General features: G+C 42.4%; 2 protein-coding genes across 2 annotated transcripts; one reads left to right on the top strand and one right to left on the bottom strand.

Annotated features, from left to right (window-relative positions):
• The first annotated feature begins 61 nt into the window (after positions 1 to 61).
• Positions 62 to 8331, top strand: LOC134182817 (ubiquitin carboxyl-terminal hydrolase 14-like). The gene is made up of 18 exons (XM_062650263.1): positions 62 to 458; positions 542 to 684; positions 755 to 787; positions 877 to 981; positions 3428 to 3531; positions 3589 to 3647; positions 4667 to 4734; positions 4843 to 4905; positions 4966 to 5043; positions 5101 to 5197; positions 5256 to 5357; positions 6076 to 6107; positions 6161 to 6226; positions 6291 to 6383; positions 6439 to 6685; positions 7749 to 7856; positions 7915 to 7989; positions 8049 to 8331. Exons 1-18 carry the CDS (start codon positions 443 to 445, stop codon positions 8105 to 8107), a joined length of 1548 nt encoding a protein of 515 aa, XP_062506247.1. The 5' UTR covers positions 62 to 442; the 3' UTR covers positions 8108 to 8331.
• On the bottom strand, positions 8236 to 15649 carry LOC134182816 (A disintegrin and metalloproteinase with thrombospondin motifs adt-1-like). Its single transcript, XM_062650262.1, has 7 exons — positions 15545 to 15649; positions 15418 to 15476; positions 13942 to 14191; positions 9979 to 13881; positions 9140 to 9922; positions 9003 to 9077; positions 8236 to 8762 (listed from the first exon to the last, which is right to left on the bottom strand). The coding sequence occupies exons 1-7, from the start codon at positions 15642 to 15644 to the stop codon at positions 8386 to 8388; spliced, it is 5547 nt and encodes a 1848-aa protein (XP_062506246.1). The 5' UTR covers positions 15645 to 15649; the 3' UTR covers positions 8236 to 8385.
• Positions 15650 to 16862: the final 1213 nt, after the last annotated feature.

Below are 16862 nucleotides of genomic sequence, written 5' to 3'. Positions count from 1 at the left end.
AATGGATTAATGTGCAGATGGTCACAACAGACCTTGTATATCGCATACCTTCCAAAAATGTTATACACGCATGCGTGACTCCGGTAACGATTAGCGTTTACTCTTTGTTTTAGAACCAAAACAAAGAGTGAACACTAAAAAATCGGTAAACAGAACCAAAACAAAAGTAACGATATTAATTAATTAATCAGAGTGGTGACGCATGCGTGTTAGGACATCGCTTGGAAGGTCTGGGTGTCATTTCCAACGGTTTCCACTTCCTCGGTTAGTTCTAAGTCTACAAATCGAGCACATTCTTGCTGCTTTAGATTTGTATGCATGCATCTAATAAAATTAGGCTTAGTAGAAGGACAGGACATGTGGTGAAGGTGCCACACGTGTGCACGCGTGCTAATATTATCCGGGATCTTGCGTACTAGGCTACGCTAGAACTCACTCTGCTATGCCGGTATACAAAGGTGAGTGGAAAAGACGTTTACACGGTACATCCTTTGATTATTGAAGCATTGCATGAGTGTGGTGTGTTGGCCTCCTGTTTTAGTAAACGTGAAGTGGGGCAAAGAGAAATACGACGTCGAACTGGACAGTGATGAGCCACCATTGTTACTTAAGAACGTTCTCTACTCTTTGTCTGGTGTCAGTCCAGAGAGAATGAAACTCATGATCAAAGGACAGACGGTAAAGGTAGGTGTGAAACGTGAGTCCAGTGAAACCAATAGATGCATCTAACACAACGTGCTCTCAATATCGTTAGGATGATGATTGGGGAAAGATTCGACTGCAAGATGTGAGTGTTGATGCATTCTTGGTCAACTATGTGGCCAGTGGTTTTATTGGTGTGTGTGTGTGTGTGTGTGTGTGTGTGTGCATGTGTAGAATATGATGTTTATGATGTTGGGATCGAAAGAGGTACTACCTGAGGCACCAAAGAAGAAGACAATGTTTTTAGAAGACATGAGTGATGCTCAACTGGCCACAGCTGTAAGTATTATGTTGGTATGTAGTTGTGCGGAATGTGCAGCTAAGGAGACAGGCAGACAGACTTTACTGGTAGCTGATCTTTTTACAATTGCATAGCACAGTGGAATGAGGTTGCAATGTTTTCAGAGGTGTCTGTCTGTCTGTCTGTCTGTCTGTCTGTCTGTTGGTCGGTCGGTCGGTCGGTCGGTCAGTGGGTGGGTCTGTCTGTCTGTCTGTCAATGACTTTGTTGTGTTGCAAGGACTGGTTTGTACTTTAAAATTCATAGCATATGTACAAGTAGAATCTGTATGAGAATAAATTGTCTGCCTGTCTGTCACAACAGTCAGCAAATCCAGAAGCCAATTTTAATGCTTCCATGTTCATGTTATATTGGAGAAAAAGATTTTCTACAATTCTGCAAAGATGCAATGCCAAAGTTATCCTTAGAAAACTTTGAAAACCGTCACCTAATCATGGTGATTTAGATAGATTATTTGATTTTGACATTCAAGGTCAAGTCCATTAGTAAATGACTCTGTTGTTTGCAAGGACTGATTTGTATTTAAAAATTCTAACATATGTACAAGTAGAATCTATGAGAATAAATTATCTGTCTGTCTGTCTGTCAATCAATGACTTCGTTGTTTGCAACAACTGGTTTACTTTTGCAAATTCCTAGCAAATGTACAAGTAGAGTCTATATGAGAGGAAAGTATCTGTCTGTGTGTCTGTCTGTGTGTCAGTCTGTCTGTCTGTCTGTCTGTCAATACATATATTTTTCATAAATGAACTATAGCACCAAAGCAATAGCTAATCTACGTGTCCATTACATCTAGTATATACATGAAAACTTGTTAAAACTGCAATGCACACTATATATGCACTAAATACACATACACATTATGACTAGACGAAAGGGATCTATGGTCCCGGTCTCTAAATGTTTATGACTGTCCACTGAGAGCTGAAGTCTTCCTGCAGCTGTATTTATTGAGGAGAGATGAGAACATCTTTTTGTAAGGGTCTTGCTGTCTGTCTGTCTGTTTGTCTGTCTGTAAACACGGTATCTCTTGAATGGCTTAACATATCAATATTAAATTTTCTGCCTATGAAGATCTTGCCAAAATCTCAGACCGAGTTAAAAAAATAGTCACTTAAGCCCTGTCCACACTAGACCAGAATGGATCACTATCCGATCGGGCTAATGAGCGTCCTCACTGCAGTTTGAAAACGATATCTCCACCTCATTTTCGGTATCACATGACTGATGACCGATGTGTACGTGTGGGTTTTTGCTTTTGGAAAGCGTTGATACAGCGACATAAGGTGAGCAAGAACAAAGACAAGTGAGGAGGGTTAGATGTTTTGACTATACGCGTAGTGTACGTGGAGGTAACGCCCACTATTTCTAATTCAATTCAACCGATCATGATGTGGATTGGATTTATCGCGATCGGATCGCGATCCAGTTGCAATGTGAATCACAATCCAGTTGCCAGTGTGGACAGGGGCTTTAGGGTCATTATAACACATTTTAAACTGATGTGTGACACCCTAGGATCCAAATCAGAAGAGGACACTACAATTGGTGCAAGGGTTGTGCGATCCTATCATTAATCGATTCTAAAGTTTTGATTGTGATTGTTACTATGTGGACTAGCTTGGATAATAAAATTAAACGGCAACCATGATGCATTACTAGAAATATTGAGTCTGTTATTTGTGAAACATGTACAAAGGAGAGTATTGGTTTTGTCAATATATTATTATACATATTTCTTGGCATGAAAAATAGCTACAGTTGAGTCTGATTGAGTCTGGGTTGGGATTGTGTGTACTGTACAGTATCAACGATGACACTTTGAATCCTCATTGACCGACTTACACAATTTGTAGTAGTTTATCTCTGGGGCAGACAGGCAGACAGGTGGACACTGTTGCAAATTCGGACCATACAGATTCAGGATATGATTGAAGGCGGGACAATCTGCTTAGCAATGATCATTTGAGATACACATTCTAATGCTGTAACACCGAAATGGCAGAACAAACTGAATGCAGGCCTACATTTGTAGTTTGTTTTTGAGTCTTAAAATGAATTATAAATCAACATTCATTTTGTCTGGTTAGTGGCTTAGCAGTCAATCACAGCAGCATAGTTTGTGATCAGACCAGCAAACTGTGACATATCTGGTCATCTAAAGATGGGACACGTGCACCCAACACTCCCTTCTACATTCACCACTCAGCTAAAGCGAAGAGTTATAATAGTCATGGGGCAAAGTGTTTGTAGAGATTGTTTGTTGTTGATATTAATTGCCATGGCAGATACCCAAATAAATTTATGTACAGAATGTTTCTGAAATGCTTCGTCAGGCTGAATACTTTTCTAAGTGACACTTTCTCTCCTTTTGTGTTTGTTTGCTGGTATGTTTACTCATTTATCAGACTGTTTTCGTTGTGTAGTTGGAGATGCCGTGTGGTTTGAAGAATCTTGGAAACACGTGTTATGTGAATGCAACACTACAGTGTCTTAAATCAGTGCCAGAGTTGCGAGATGCACTGAATCAGTTGAGAGAGCGACAATGCTTCTTTAACAACTATAACTGACATTGAGTGTACAACAGGTTTGCCGGTGATATCATGCTGCATGGTACAATAGTCGCAGCTCACTCAATCACGGCAGGTAATACAATTCTCTAATTATTGACTGATACTTGTACATGTGTGTGTGTGTGTGTGTGTGTGTGTGTGTGTGTGTGTGTGTGTGTGTGTGTGTGTGTGTGTGTGTGTGTGTGTGTCTCTGTGTCTGTGTCTGTGTCTGTGTGTGTGTGTGTCTGTGTCTGTGTCTGTGTGTGTGTGTCTGTGTGTGTGTGTGTCTGTGTCTGTGTGTGTGTGTGTGTCTGTGTCTGTGTGTGTGTCTGTGTGTGTCTGTGTCTGTGTCTGTGTGTGTGTGTCTGTGTCTGTGTGTGTCTGTGTGTGTGTGTCTGTGTGTGTCTGTGTGTGTGTCTGTGTGTGTGTGTCTGTGTGTGTCTCTGTGTGTGTGTGTGTGTGTGTGTGTGTGTGTGTGTGTGTGTGTGTGTGTGTGTGTGTGTGAGTCTGTGTCTGTGTGTATGAGTCTGTGTCTGTGTCTGAGTGTGTGTGTGTCTGTGTCTAAGTGTCTGTTTCTGTGTCTGTGTGTGTGTGTGTGTCTCTGTGTGTGTCTCTGTGTGTGTGTGTGTGTGTGTGTGTGTGTGTGTGTGTGTGTGTGTGTGTGTGTGTGTGTGTGTGTGTGTGTGTGTGAGTCTGTGTCTGTGTGTATGAGTCTGTGTCTGTGTCTGAGTGTGTGTGTGTCTGTGTCTGTGTCTAAGTGTCTGTTTCTGTGTCTGAGTCTGTGCGTACACATGTGTATGTGTGCGTGTGTGTGCACACGTGCACGCTGGACAGAGGAACGCAATTAACCTATTACTACTAAACTCTCCTTCTCAAGACTTACCTGCGCCCACTCTTATGCCAGGATGCGTGCAGAGCACGATGACTTGCCCCTGATTGATCTCAAGTTTATCCAGGACCTCATAGTACACACTCAGTTCCCAGTTACATAACTGCTTGTGCTTATTACTATTTTGTGTGCATTGAGGCACTAAAATAATTTAGTGCTTATGGTGATTTCTTGTTTGTTGGCTTTGTGGAGTGTAATGAAATACATACATATTGTGTTTTCAGCAATCAGAGAGACATTCAGAGGGATGGACAAAACAGCAGAAGGATATCTACCCATAATAATGTTGCAGGTAATATAAAATGTACATAAGTGTGGTTGTACTGTTGTATTTGGTGTTTTCTAATTAATTAATTGTTAATTAATTAAATTGTGTTTTGTTTTGTTTTGTTACATTTAGGTGCTTCATGCAGTGTACCCTCATTATGCAGAAAAAGCAGAGAACGGTGTGTGGAAACAGCAAGTAATGATGTTGGTTTATTGATATCAGTTTGTAGAGCATATTATGAATGTGATCTTGTAGGATGCCAATGAATTGTGGACACAAGTTGTCAAACTGCTTTCAGAAAAGTTACTCGGTCAACCTGATAGGCTTGCAGCTGTGAGTCAGCTTTAATGAGTGTCGTCAAGTAGTCTTTCTAATTCATTTTGCTCTAAGGATGTTACAGTTGAGGGTGAAACTGCAGATATGGCAGTTGAGGCAGCATCTGTAGCGAAGACGTATAGCAAGAGTAACATAATAGAGCAGTATTTTGGTCTGTTTGTATTAGCAGTTGTGATACATTGGTATGATGTAAATGACCTTTCTATTAGGGTTAGAAATGAGTAATATATGGAAGTGTATTGAGGCACCCGATGAAGCTGAGACATCAACAGTAGAATACCTGTTTCAACTAGGATGCTATATTTCTCAAGGTAAACAAATTGTTAACACCCGTTAACGCAGGTTGGCCATGAGCTTAGGAGAAAGTATTTACATCTTAATAGTAGAGAAGCTACGTAGGCAAGCGACGTTTCATTGCCCCTCGTTTGCAAGGAAGGCTTTTCAACATCAGAGCTTGTGTGCGTAGCCAGAGTACTGATAACTTCTACAGAAATACTATACCACGTGCAGCTGGCAATGAAGTCTCACATTGCCACTATCATGAAAGGTGTAGTGATTAATGTATCGATATCCCTTAACACAGCAACAGTAAACTACTAACTTTAGAACTGTAGGCAACGAAGCTCATAAATCAAAGAGAACTTCTAGGTCTTCTAAATATACAGAGAAATGCCTTGGCTGCTCAAAACCTGACTTAACATCCTGAATTATTGATTTTGACTTTAAACACACGTGCAGATTATGTAATAATCATGATAATATGCACTGCTATTTTGGCAATATTTTTTGTGAGTATTGCTGGTACAAGTCTGCTTGACAATGGCTCACAGCTTATGTGTAATATCACAAATTAGTACCACAGATAATAGAGTTGACTTGTACATGTATCACTGTGATAATGATGATAGGCAATCTCATAATTTTTCTGACAAGCAGGAATCAGTCATTTTTACACATTTGTAAACACAAGATAAAGCACGATAGTGTGGGTGTTGCAGACTTGTTTACTTGTTTGCTGTTGTTTTGCAGAAGTAAAATACATGGAGACAGGACTAAGATCTGTAAGAATTTGTTATCATTTTTTCCAACAAAAACTTAGTACTTTTCTATGCAGCGACTTCAAGAACAGATTACAAAACAATCACCTTCACTCGGAACAGATGCTGTCTATACTAGAACAGTGAGAACAGTGATTAGTAGAGCTGGCCTTTATTGTATGCTTTAGGTGTCTTTGTATCTAATAGTCACGAGTACAGAGATTACCAGCATATCTTACAATCCAATTCGTCAGATTTTTCTACAAAGAGAAAGAGCGTGTGAATGCCAAGATCCTGAAGGTTTGATGAGTGCGATTCTCACATGGTGTTTACATTGTGTAGCCTTTCTGTGCAGGATGTTAAGTTTCCTCTCAAGCTGGATATGTTTGAGTTTTGTAGTCCAGAACTTCAGCAAAAACTCACTCCTGTTAGACAGAAATTTAAGGAAGTGGAAGACAAATTGATAGCAGAAGCAGACAGGAAGAAGACAGCATCCATTTTGGGTAGTGAAGAAGGAAGTGAAAACAAGGAATCCAATGAGCCAATAACGATGGAAGTCGATGAAGCAAAGATTGAATATGAGCCTTACTCGTTTGATGATGGTGAGACAAACAAGTATGTGTTGCTTGCTCACTACATACTGTATCTGTCCAAATACAAGCTTCAGGGTTTGAAATATATGATAGAATGCAAACAGCTTGTTTGTGTACTAATAAAAAACAGGGGCTTGTTATTTAGACAGGGGCTTATATGGTGGAAAGACATTGACTTCATGCTGCTAGAGAGTTGCAAGTTGCTTCACTTGTCAATTACGTCCACTACTGGTTGTTCAAGGGACTGTCCACCTACATAAAAGTTACAGCAAGGTGACTGCAGTGAATCCTTCAGAGTCTGATTCTCTTGAAAGTGCTAGATTGTCTTCCTCCTGTTCTGTGACATTTGCCAGCATCAGCCCGGTTGCTTCCACTGATTGCAATCGTTGTATTCCCATGTACACTTGAAAGATTATGATAGTTTCAAATGGGTTGTTGAGTATAGGTGCCTCAGCTGGAGGTTGAAACAAATCTCGCCTGTACACATGCAACTGTGGTGGGTCTTTTATTCAGTTTGGGTCTTTTATTAGAAACAACACTTTAGAGTACGTTGCAATGCAGTTTGAACTGAAGCCCTGGGGTTTGACTTTTGGTGGGGCTTGTATTTGGACAAGTACATTAGTTGGTGAAGGTTTCTTAAAGAGTATGGTGATAAGCACATACAGATATAGGCTATTCAAGCACACACTACCTGTGTGATATTTCACTAAAAGTTTAGTAGAGAAACAGGTGGAGTATTTTTATCAACTAGGATTCAGATTTTGTTATATTTTTTAGAAATTGCTTGAGATAGTGTATAATAATATCTTAGCTGCATGAAATTCTGGTGGCTGTAGTCTATTGTGATCATAGTTAATAGGAGCAGGACACAAGGAAGGACAAATTTGTAATACCCAGTAGTCAGGAAATGCTACGTGCACAGTCTTCATCTGCAGTGGGAATCTAGAGTTTGTTGTACGTATCATACTTTAGTAAACTGTTGTGTTGACACTCTGGTTGTGACAACTCGGAATTCACATGTCCATCAGGCTAGAATGTGTCCTATTGAACTAAGATTTATGTGTTTACATAGATGTTGGATCAAACAACAGTGGCTATTATGAGCTCAACGCCATTCTCACACATAAGGGACGCTCTTCGTCATCGGGTCATTATGTAGCATGGGTTCGAAGATCAGGAGGTTTGCAGAGTATTATTTGGTGTATAGGAGTTTGACTAATGAGCATGTGCGTGTGTAGCCTACTGGATCATGTTTGATGATGATAAAGTGTCACCCGTTCATGAAGAGGATGTTGTTAAGCTTTCTGGTGGAGGTAACTCCAGCCAGTTATGCTACTTGTGTGTTACGGTTACATGTTGTTTACTGCCACAGGTGACTGGCACAGTGCTTATGTTCTACTTTATGCTCCTAGAAGACTTCAAAAGGTATAGGCAAGACATTACTGCAATAATATATGAATAATGATTATGGTAAACTGTGCCATTAAATTGTGAGTCTTTTGTAGTCAATCGTTACGTGCCCCATTCTTGTTGCATGTAGTACAAATGTACACAACAATGTGTTACCTAGTCAATTGCAGTGTAGTGAAAAAAATCTAGCGAAAACATTAAAACTCTGTTCACTATCAAGTTTCCCCATGTGTCTGTTACTCAGTTAGACAACATACTATTTATGGACTGTTGATGTTGTTGTCTGCCAATCCAAGTGACTATTCAATAAGTCCTAACTGAAAGGAGTTTCTTTGAGGTACCAGTACTACGTTCTCACATTGAGTGGATGCTCTTGTTATTTCATCGGAAGATAACTCGTTCATATCGAATACTACGTCATTGATACGCAGGTGGAGTCGATTGACACCTGCCTGACCAATCAGTAGATAGTTAACCCCAACATGTAGCTCACCGCAGCAATGATGAGTTGGTGAATAGACATCAACCGTGTCATTATCTCCCTTGCTGCTCTCGACACTGACTCCCAACATGTCAGCCACATTGCTATCTTTGTGGATATGTCTTACACGGAATGTGTAGTGAACAGCACCAGTCCTCAAGTCATCGACTACATCAAGCAGTCTTCCTTCAAAAGCTAAACAAAACACATTTGTCGAACTGACAACAAAAACAAGGCAGGCAAATGCTATAGTAAGCATGATGGCTAAGTGAGCATGGCCACACAACTTTCGGTGTAGCAGCAAAACAAAGCCCTGAGGTAAATCAACTTTTTTATTAAGGCAGAAAGAACTTTAATTGAGAACGTGTTGCATGGGCAAATATGTTTGTGTTGGTGGCAGAATTGATGGATGAATGTGGATATGGGGTTACTTACCATAGTTGCGCTGATTGTCACAAATCAACTGTTCGAGCTCCTCAGTCGTTGGGCATTTGCCACAACCCTCGTTGCCTACATACACAAACAAGTCAGCTGTGCGAAAGTAACATGACACAGCAACATTTATTCAGTACCCTGTGGAGCATAAAATGATGTCACCATGTCGACTATATTGTTAATCTCTGTGTTGTACACCGTGTCGTGTTCCAGTGTGTCTTTAGGAATTACGGCTATTCCTCTAGTCACGGGAATATAGTAATGACGACTATCTACAGCAATTCTGTCAAGTTGGGTTTCAACGGTTGTGCGCAAGTTCAGAGTAGACTTAGTTGCACCGTCATAATCAATGGCATTAACAACTGCAGAACCGCCAACATTTCCAGCAACAAGAAACTGGTCATTGTCTTGATCAATGGCTATATCAAAAGGTTGGATTGCATCGTCATCGGTGATTGTTAGCCGATTAATGTATTTGGTTCTTGAAATGAGTACTATGATGTTGGAAAGGGCAACTGCCAGTTGTCCGTGTAGTTGACTGAATGCGGCAGTACTGGTGTTAGAACCTTGATCAATGATGATCCGCACTGACCTACTAATGTCCACATCAATAGAAACAATACGTTCACCAGATATCACATACAGTGACCTGTCCATTACGTCAACAGCTATGCCAGTTATCTCACTGCCATGAGTGTAGATCAGTTGAGCCACACCAGTTTGCTTGACTCGTGAGACAGAATCAGTCGTCTGGTCAGCATAGTAGTAATACTGAGTCACAGGGTCATATGCTACAAATGTGATGTCAACCGAGCTGTTGGAGTAAACGAGCAGAGGAGATAATGTTGTATTACTGAAGCAGATCAGAGGGAGAGCATAGATGGAATGACGGCTTGCATATATGAGTGCTTGTTGGAATTCTAGAAAAAAAGATATCAAAAGGTCATTGTAAATTGGAATCCAAATATTTGCTTACCAAGACAATAAGGTGGATCACATGTTTGATTTTCTGATGAGGCACCTCGACAATACTGACCACCACACGAAATGTCAATGCAGTCTCTTCTTCTGTTTTGTGTGTAACGGCCACGGATATTAACGCACTGTGACCATTCACTCCATCCTGTCCACACACCATCTTGTGGGCAACATTCCTTGTTACATTGTCTCTCATCGACATCCTCCCCATCACAGAATCCACCACAAGAGAAACCAGTGCATTGCCGTGTTCTGTTTTGCATTCCTCCACCACATGTTGCCGTACATGTTGTCCAGTTCGACCATTCTGTCCATGATCCATTTACAAGGCAGCAATCTGTGTTGCAGCTGCGGGTATCTAAATCTGTCCCGTCACATGAACCTCCACATTCTGAGTCAATGCAATTACGATGTCTTACTTGTGTCCCTCTACCACACGTTACGGTGCATGCTGACCAGTCAGCCCAATCAGCCCAAGTTCCATTTACTGGACAGCATTCTTCATTGCACGACTTACTTTCATGGTTTAGTCCTTCACAATAACCGCCACAGGAATGCCCAAGGCAAACTCTTGACCGATTTTGAGTTCCTCCTCCACAAACAACCGAGCAGTTTGTCCATTCTGTCCATTCTGTCCAATTTCCATTTACTGGGCAACAGCCAGTATTGCAAAATTGAGTCTCAGAGTCGGGTCCATTGCAGTAGCCACCACACTCAAACTCAGTGCAGTTACGATGTCTAGATTGAATACCTGTACCACACGTGACTGGACACGTTGACCAGTCAGACCAACCTGTCCATGTCCCATTACCTGGACAGCAATTTGTGTTACAAAGTTGGCTTTCGGTTTCTGGTCCAGTGCAATAGCCACCGCATGTGAAATTCGTGCATTTGCGATTTCGATACTGAACGCCTGTTCCGCACGTCACAGGACAGTCTGACCAATCAGACCAATCAGACCACGTTCCATTCACTGGACAGCATTCAGTATTGCAAGACTGACTTTCATAGTCTAACCCTTCACAATAACCACCACACGAATATCCATGACAAGTTCGTGACCGATTTTGAGTCCCTCCTCCACAAACGACCGAACAATCTGTCCACGCTTCCCATTCTGTCCAATTTCCATTTACTGGGCAACAGTCAGTATTGCAAAGTTGAGTCTCAGATTCGGGTCCATCGCAGTAGCCACCGCACTCAAAATCAGTGCAGTTGCGATGTCTGGATTGACTACCTGTACCACACGTGACTGGACACGTTGACCAGTCAGACCAACCTGTCCATGTCCCATTACCTGGACAGCAATTTGTGTTACAAAGTTGGCTTTCGGTTTCTGGTCCAGTGCAATAGCCACCGCATGTGAAATTCGTGCAGTTGCGATTTCGATACTGAACGCCTGTTCCGCACGTCACAGGACATTCTGACCAATCCGACCAATCAGACCACGTTCCATTCACTGGACAGCATTCAGTATTGCAAGACTGACTTTCATAGTCTAACCCTTCACAATAGCCACCACACGAATATCCATGACAATTTCGTGACCGATTTTGAGTTCCTCCTCCACAAACGACCGAACAGTCTGTCCACTCTTCCCATTCTGTCCAACTTCCATTTACTGGGCAACAGTCAGTATTGCAAAGTTGAGTCTCAGATTCGGGTCCATCGCAGTAGCCACCGCACTCAAAATCAGTGCAGTTACGATGTCTGGATTGACTACCTGTACCACACGTGACTGGACACGTTGACCAGTCAGACCAACCTGTCCATGTCCCATTACCTGGACAGCAATTTGTGTTACAAAGTTGGCTTTCGGTTTCTGGTCCAGTGCAATAGCCACCGCATGTGAAATTCGTGCAGTTGCGATTTCGATACTGAACGCCTGTTCCGCACGTCACAGGACATTCTGACCAATCCGACCAATCAGACCACGTTCCATTCACTGGACAGCATTCAGTATTGCAAGGCTGACTTTCATAGTCTAACCCTTCACAATAGCTACCACACGAATATCCATGACAATTTCGTGACCGATTTTGAGTTCCTCCTCCACAAACGACCGAACAGTCTGTCCACTCTTCCCATTCTGTCCAACTTCCATTTACTGGGCAACAGTCAGTATTGCAAAGTTGAGTCTCAGATTCGGGTCCATCGCAGTAGCCACCGCACTCAAAATCAGTGCAGTTACGATGTCTGGATTGACTACCTGTACCACACGTGACTGGACACGTTGACCAGTCAGACCAACCTGTCCATGTCCCATTACCTGGACAGCAATTTGTGTTACAAAGTTGGCTTTCGGTTTCTGGTCCAGTGCAATAGCCACCGCATGTGAAATTTGTGCAGTTACGATTTCGATACTGAACGCTTGCTCCACACGTCACAGGACAGTCTGACCAATCAGACCAATCAGACCACGTTCCATTCACTGGACAGCATTCAGTATTGCAAGACTGACTTTCATAGTCTAACCCTTCACAATAACCACCACACGAATATCCATGACAAGTTCGTGACCGATTTTGAGTCCCTCCTCCACAAACGACCGAACAATCTGTCCACGCTTCCCATTCTGTCCAATTTCCATTTACTGGGCAACAGTCAGTATTACAAAGTTGAGTCTCAGATTCGGGTCCATCGCAGTAGCCACCGCACTCAAAATCAGTGCAGTTACGATGTCTAGATTGAATACCTGTACCACACGTTACTGGACACGTTGACCAATCCGACCAATCAGTCCACGTACCATTAATTGGACAGCAATCAGTGTTACAGTCCCGAGTTTCATGATCTAGACCATCACAGTAACCACCGCATGAATGACCTCGGCATGTACGTGATCTGTTTTGGGATCCGCCTCCACAGCTAACAGAGCAATCTGTCCAGTCTGTCCAGTTAGTCCACGTTCCATTGCGTGGACAGCAAATGGTGCTGCAGACTCTTCTTTCAGTTTCCGATCCAGTGCAGTAATTGCCACATTTAGATTTGGTGCAGTTTCGATGTCTGTGCTGAATGCCCGCACCACATGTTGTAGAACACTCTGACCAGTCTGACCAGTCTGACCATGTGCCATTTACTGGACAGCAGTCGTCGTTGTTACATGTTTGAGTTATAACATTTTTGCCTGTGCATGTGCCACCGCACCGAGAACCAGAACAGTGTCGGGACCGATTTCGGGTGCCACCTCCGCATGACACAGTACATTCTGTCCAGCTAGTCCATGCTGTCCATCTCCCATTCACTGGGCAACACGTATCACATTTCTGTAGGTCAAGGCTGTTACCACTACATGAGCCACCGCATGCTGAACCAGAGCATATTCGATTCCTAAACTTCACTCCTTTACTACATGTCCCTATACATTTTGACCAATCGGACCATGCAGCCCATTTGCCATTTACTGGACAGCAGTCGTCGTTGTTACATGTTTGAGTTATAACATTTTTGCCTGTGCACGTGCCACCGCACCGAGAACCAGTACAGTGACGGGACCGAATTTGGGTGCCACCTCCGCATGAAACAGTACATTCTGTCCAGCTAGTCCACGCTGTCCATCTCCCATTCACTGGGCAACATGCATCACATTTCTGTAGTTCAAGGCTGTTACCACTACATGAGCCACCGCATGCCGAACTAGAGCATTTTCGATTCCTAAACTTCACTCCTTTACTACATTTCCCTATACATTTTGACCAACCGGACCATGCAGCCCAGTTGCCATTTACTGAACAGCAACTTAATGAAACGACTCGAGTGTCAACCTTTGGTCCTATGCATTTTCCACCACACAAAGATCCAGAGCATACTCTGCTTCTCGACTGTGTTCCTTTGCCATACGAACGTGAGCATCGTGACCATGCTGTCCAGGCACTCCATATCCCATTAACAGGGGTGCAAACTACACAAACAGCTCATTATTTGAAATAAACTTGGATGTTTGTACGATAAACTATTGTACCTCGACAACGGCTGTTTGTACAATAATGTGAGTGTCTGGAGATACCACGGCATTTTTCTGGTATGGAGCATGTTCGGTGCTGAGCAGATTTTCCATAGCATTTCCTTTTCCCTATACATCTCACTCCAGTACATGACCTGAATCGCTTCTGGATAACACGTTGGTTGCCACTGTAAGAATAACTGCCATCATAAGGATAACTGCGTCGATCTCTTTCAATGCTGTCATCATCGAGGGATCTCTTTGCTGCCTAATTGACACAGAATCCACTTGTTACGAACTTACAGTAGTTCAACAGCTGAAGTCAATTGATTTGTAGTGATATATCACTGTCACCGCTAGCATAGCACATTAAATAAACTAAAACTTGCTAAAATGTTTAGTTTTATGATTCGATCAGATTTTTTCCATAGTATATTGATGTTAAAAACAAGCGAGAATTTTGCAGCAGAATTATTTTTAAAATTAAAATAAAAAAGCTATATATATCTATAGTTATTGCAAGAATTTTCCATCTTGCTTTACCTCATGCACGCCATCAACCTGCGTGGTAAACTTTTGTCTAGTTTGTTCAGACATCCCAGTCAACCATGCATCTTTTGTAAATTTAAATATACAAAACAAAACCCAGTCAGTCTCTTTTAGTCTGATGCACTAGAGTTGACTGTTTATCCGTAGTCCACTACACCATCACCTTATAATGTATACACTGGTATCTCTAGCCAGTAGTAGTTGAAGAGATTTAATGTTCAACATTATTATTTTATAGACCCTTTAGTAGGTTTCAATTCTTGCTTTTAGGATTTAGGGCTAATTAAATTCAATAATTTTCCAGCACCAGACTTACCATTCTTTTCAGTAATGTGAACATGCCTACATGCATGGTGTGTCAGTCAGTGTGTAGGATGTCATATGATTAGCAGCAGCATGCAGGTACAACAACTCCTGGCATGGAGTTCCTGAAGTAGCTTTTGAGTTGTCAATTAACTATGTATGACCTTGTGCAGAAAAGACATGATCAGTACACTGTACCTACCTCTTTGATTCTTGCATAACACCCACCAAGTTAAATTTGATGTCAACAGTTCTGATCTCTGATTTATTCAACGCGTAACTTGTCACGTTACGTTTGGTGTACTATTATAGTAGTTAGTAAGTTTTGAAGTACTTGCAGAACTGTCAGTTTTAAAGCAGAAGTGTTTTTACTTGCCACTATTCGTGAGCTGCATGTAAAACAATAATCCCCCCTCTCATCCTACTACTAGCAACACCCAAAACTATTTAATTAATTTCCTTAGGATTGACAATCTGCGGAATGACGAGGCGGAGAGAGCGAGTCTATGTAAAAGCCGATGAGATCCGGGAATTTCGCTACATGCATAGACTCTAACACGTCAAACCACAGAACCCATGTTATTGCGCAACACGCGGGGTCATCATGTAGGACTGCGGAAGTCAGGAACAGTGAAGCCTTACATGACTTGAACACGATGGGCAGGAGGGCTGCCAAGGAGACCAGTCTGACCAGTGACCCACTAAATACAAATAACGTTTATAATTATTAATTAGAAACTTTGCCTACCAGAATCGATGGCTACCCTACCTCCACACTTTGGTGCCGACGGCTGCACATAATAATAGGCATCAACAGCCAGTAGTGATGTCCAACAAAGAAATTGCAAGAAAATGGTAAATCTCATCATGTTACCGCTTCGTCTACCAACATCAAACTAACTAGGAAACGCCGCGACACAGGCTAATGACTGACGTTGAGGGTTGAGCTAACTCCGGCAACCCGCCCACTAATTTTGCTAAATCCGGTAGAGCGACGCCCCTGTTATCGGACACCATCAATCATCGGACAGCCGTGCAAGAAGTAAACGAAGTAAGACTGAGCTTTGCTAGAGCCCACAGTAAGAACGATTAGTAAAGACTGTGATTCCAGACGTGGGACTTCCAAAGGCTTGAAACGGTTATGCTAGGACGGTAAACGTGATCCTTCTCTACGACCCCGTTCATCGGACACCACCATCATTCACCGGATACGACCTCCCCCATGAAAACGCAAAGGCAATTCTGCAACTTCGCACCTGAGATAGGTTTATAGGTGACTAGCTAACACAACAACACTATCACAGTCTCCATTTGCTGTACACTGTACTCTCCAGGAGAGATACCGCACGCTCATTGAGTCGTGGTAACGCCCCATTCGTCGGACACACGTTTTTCTTTGCAGCAGCAGTCTGCAGGTAATAATGTCATGAGAGAGAGTTGGAAGGAAATATCGTACGGCCCCAATTCGTTTGACCTTTGTTTGACTCAGCAACGGTTAGTAGCGGAAACTGCTGAATTTTCTCTGCTGACAAGCTCACTCTGTTGGCCCTCCGGTACTGTCTAGTCTTCCCAGCGTAAGAATTTGAACTTCTGAGTGTCTTACAGCACAACTGCACAGGCTTGATGCACACGAATGTAGCAGACGATTCACGTCATCCATGTTCGAGCTTTGCGGTGAGCACATTCTCCCAACTCGCACAGTAACAGCCCGTGCTTTCTTTTCAAGGCACCTAAATTGTCACTTGATACTGCATAGGACGTGTGCAGGTGTTTCTATCTCAGTTTAATATCTACCTTTGCCTGACCTTGCACCGTCACGAAGTGCAGCACGTCATCGTTGGTACAACCAGCTGTACCGAATGCAGGAACTTTGTTTACTATCAGAGCAGCTAGAACCTTCACCCCTGCTTCTCCTAGGTAAAGTTGAATTAGATAACGTCAAGTCCTTGTCAACGCGCGCTACGTAGTGATCAACTTTCTTTGCAATGGGTAAAAGAGCGTTTTAGCACTTCAATGGTGCCCTCTCATCGGTTTCGGTTGTCGCCTTCTTTGTTGAACGGCTGGTTCGTTCAAGCGACATCTTTTAC

This window comes from Corticium candelabrum, chromosome 8, assembly GCF_963422355.1.
Source record: "Corticium candelabrum chromosome 8, ooCorCand1.1, whole genome shotgun sequence".
Classification (NCBI taxonomy): Eukaryota; Metazoa; Porifera; class Homoscleromorpha; order Homosclerophorida; family Plakinidae; genus Corticium; species Corticium candelabrum.
The sequence above is the reverse complement of the archived record's forward strand: the minus strand, read 5'-3'. Positions and strand labels throughout refer to the sequence as shown.

What these genes read in the sequence shown, in the direction of transcription:
- LOC134182816 (XM_062650262.1), bottom strand. Translation starts at nt 15,644, where the DNA reads ATGATGAGATTTACCATTTTCTTGCAATTTCTTTGTTGGACATCACTA. An exon ending in ATCATTTTATGCTCCACAGG is followed by an intron (nt 9,078 to 9,139) that starts GTACTGAATAAA and finishes TTGTGTATGTAG; the next exon opens with GCAACGAGGGTTGTGGCAAA. An exon ending in TGACAATCAGCGCAACTATG is followed by an intron (nt 8,763 to 9,002) that starts GTAAGTAACCCC and finishes TGTTTTGTTTAG; the next exon opens with CTTTTGAAGGAAGACTGCTT.
- LOC134182817 (XM_062650263.1), top strand. An exon ending in TTGCGAGATGCACTGAATCA is followed by an intron (nt 3,532 to 3,588) that starts GTTGAGAGAGCG and finishes AGTGTACAACAG; the next exon opens with GTTTGCCGGTGATATCATGC. An exon ending in ATGCTGTCTATACTAGAACA is followed by an intron (nt 6,227 to 6,290) that starts GTGAGAACAGTG and finishes TGTATCTAATAG; the next exon opens with TCACGAGTACAGAGATTACC.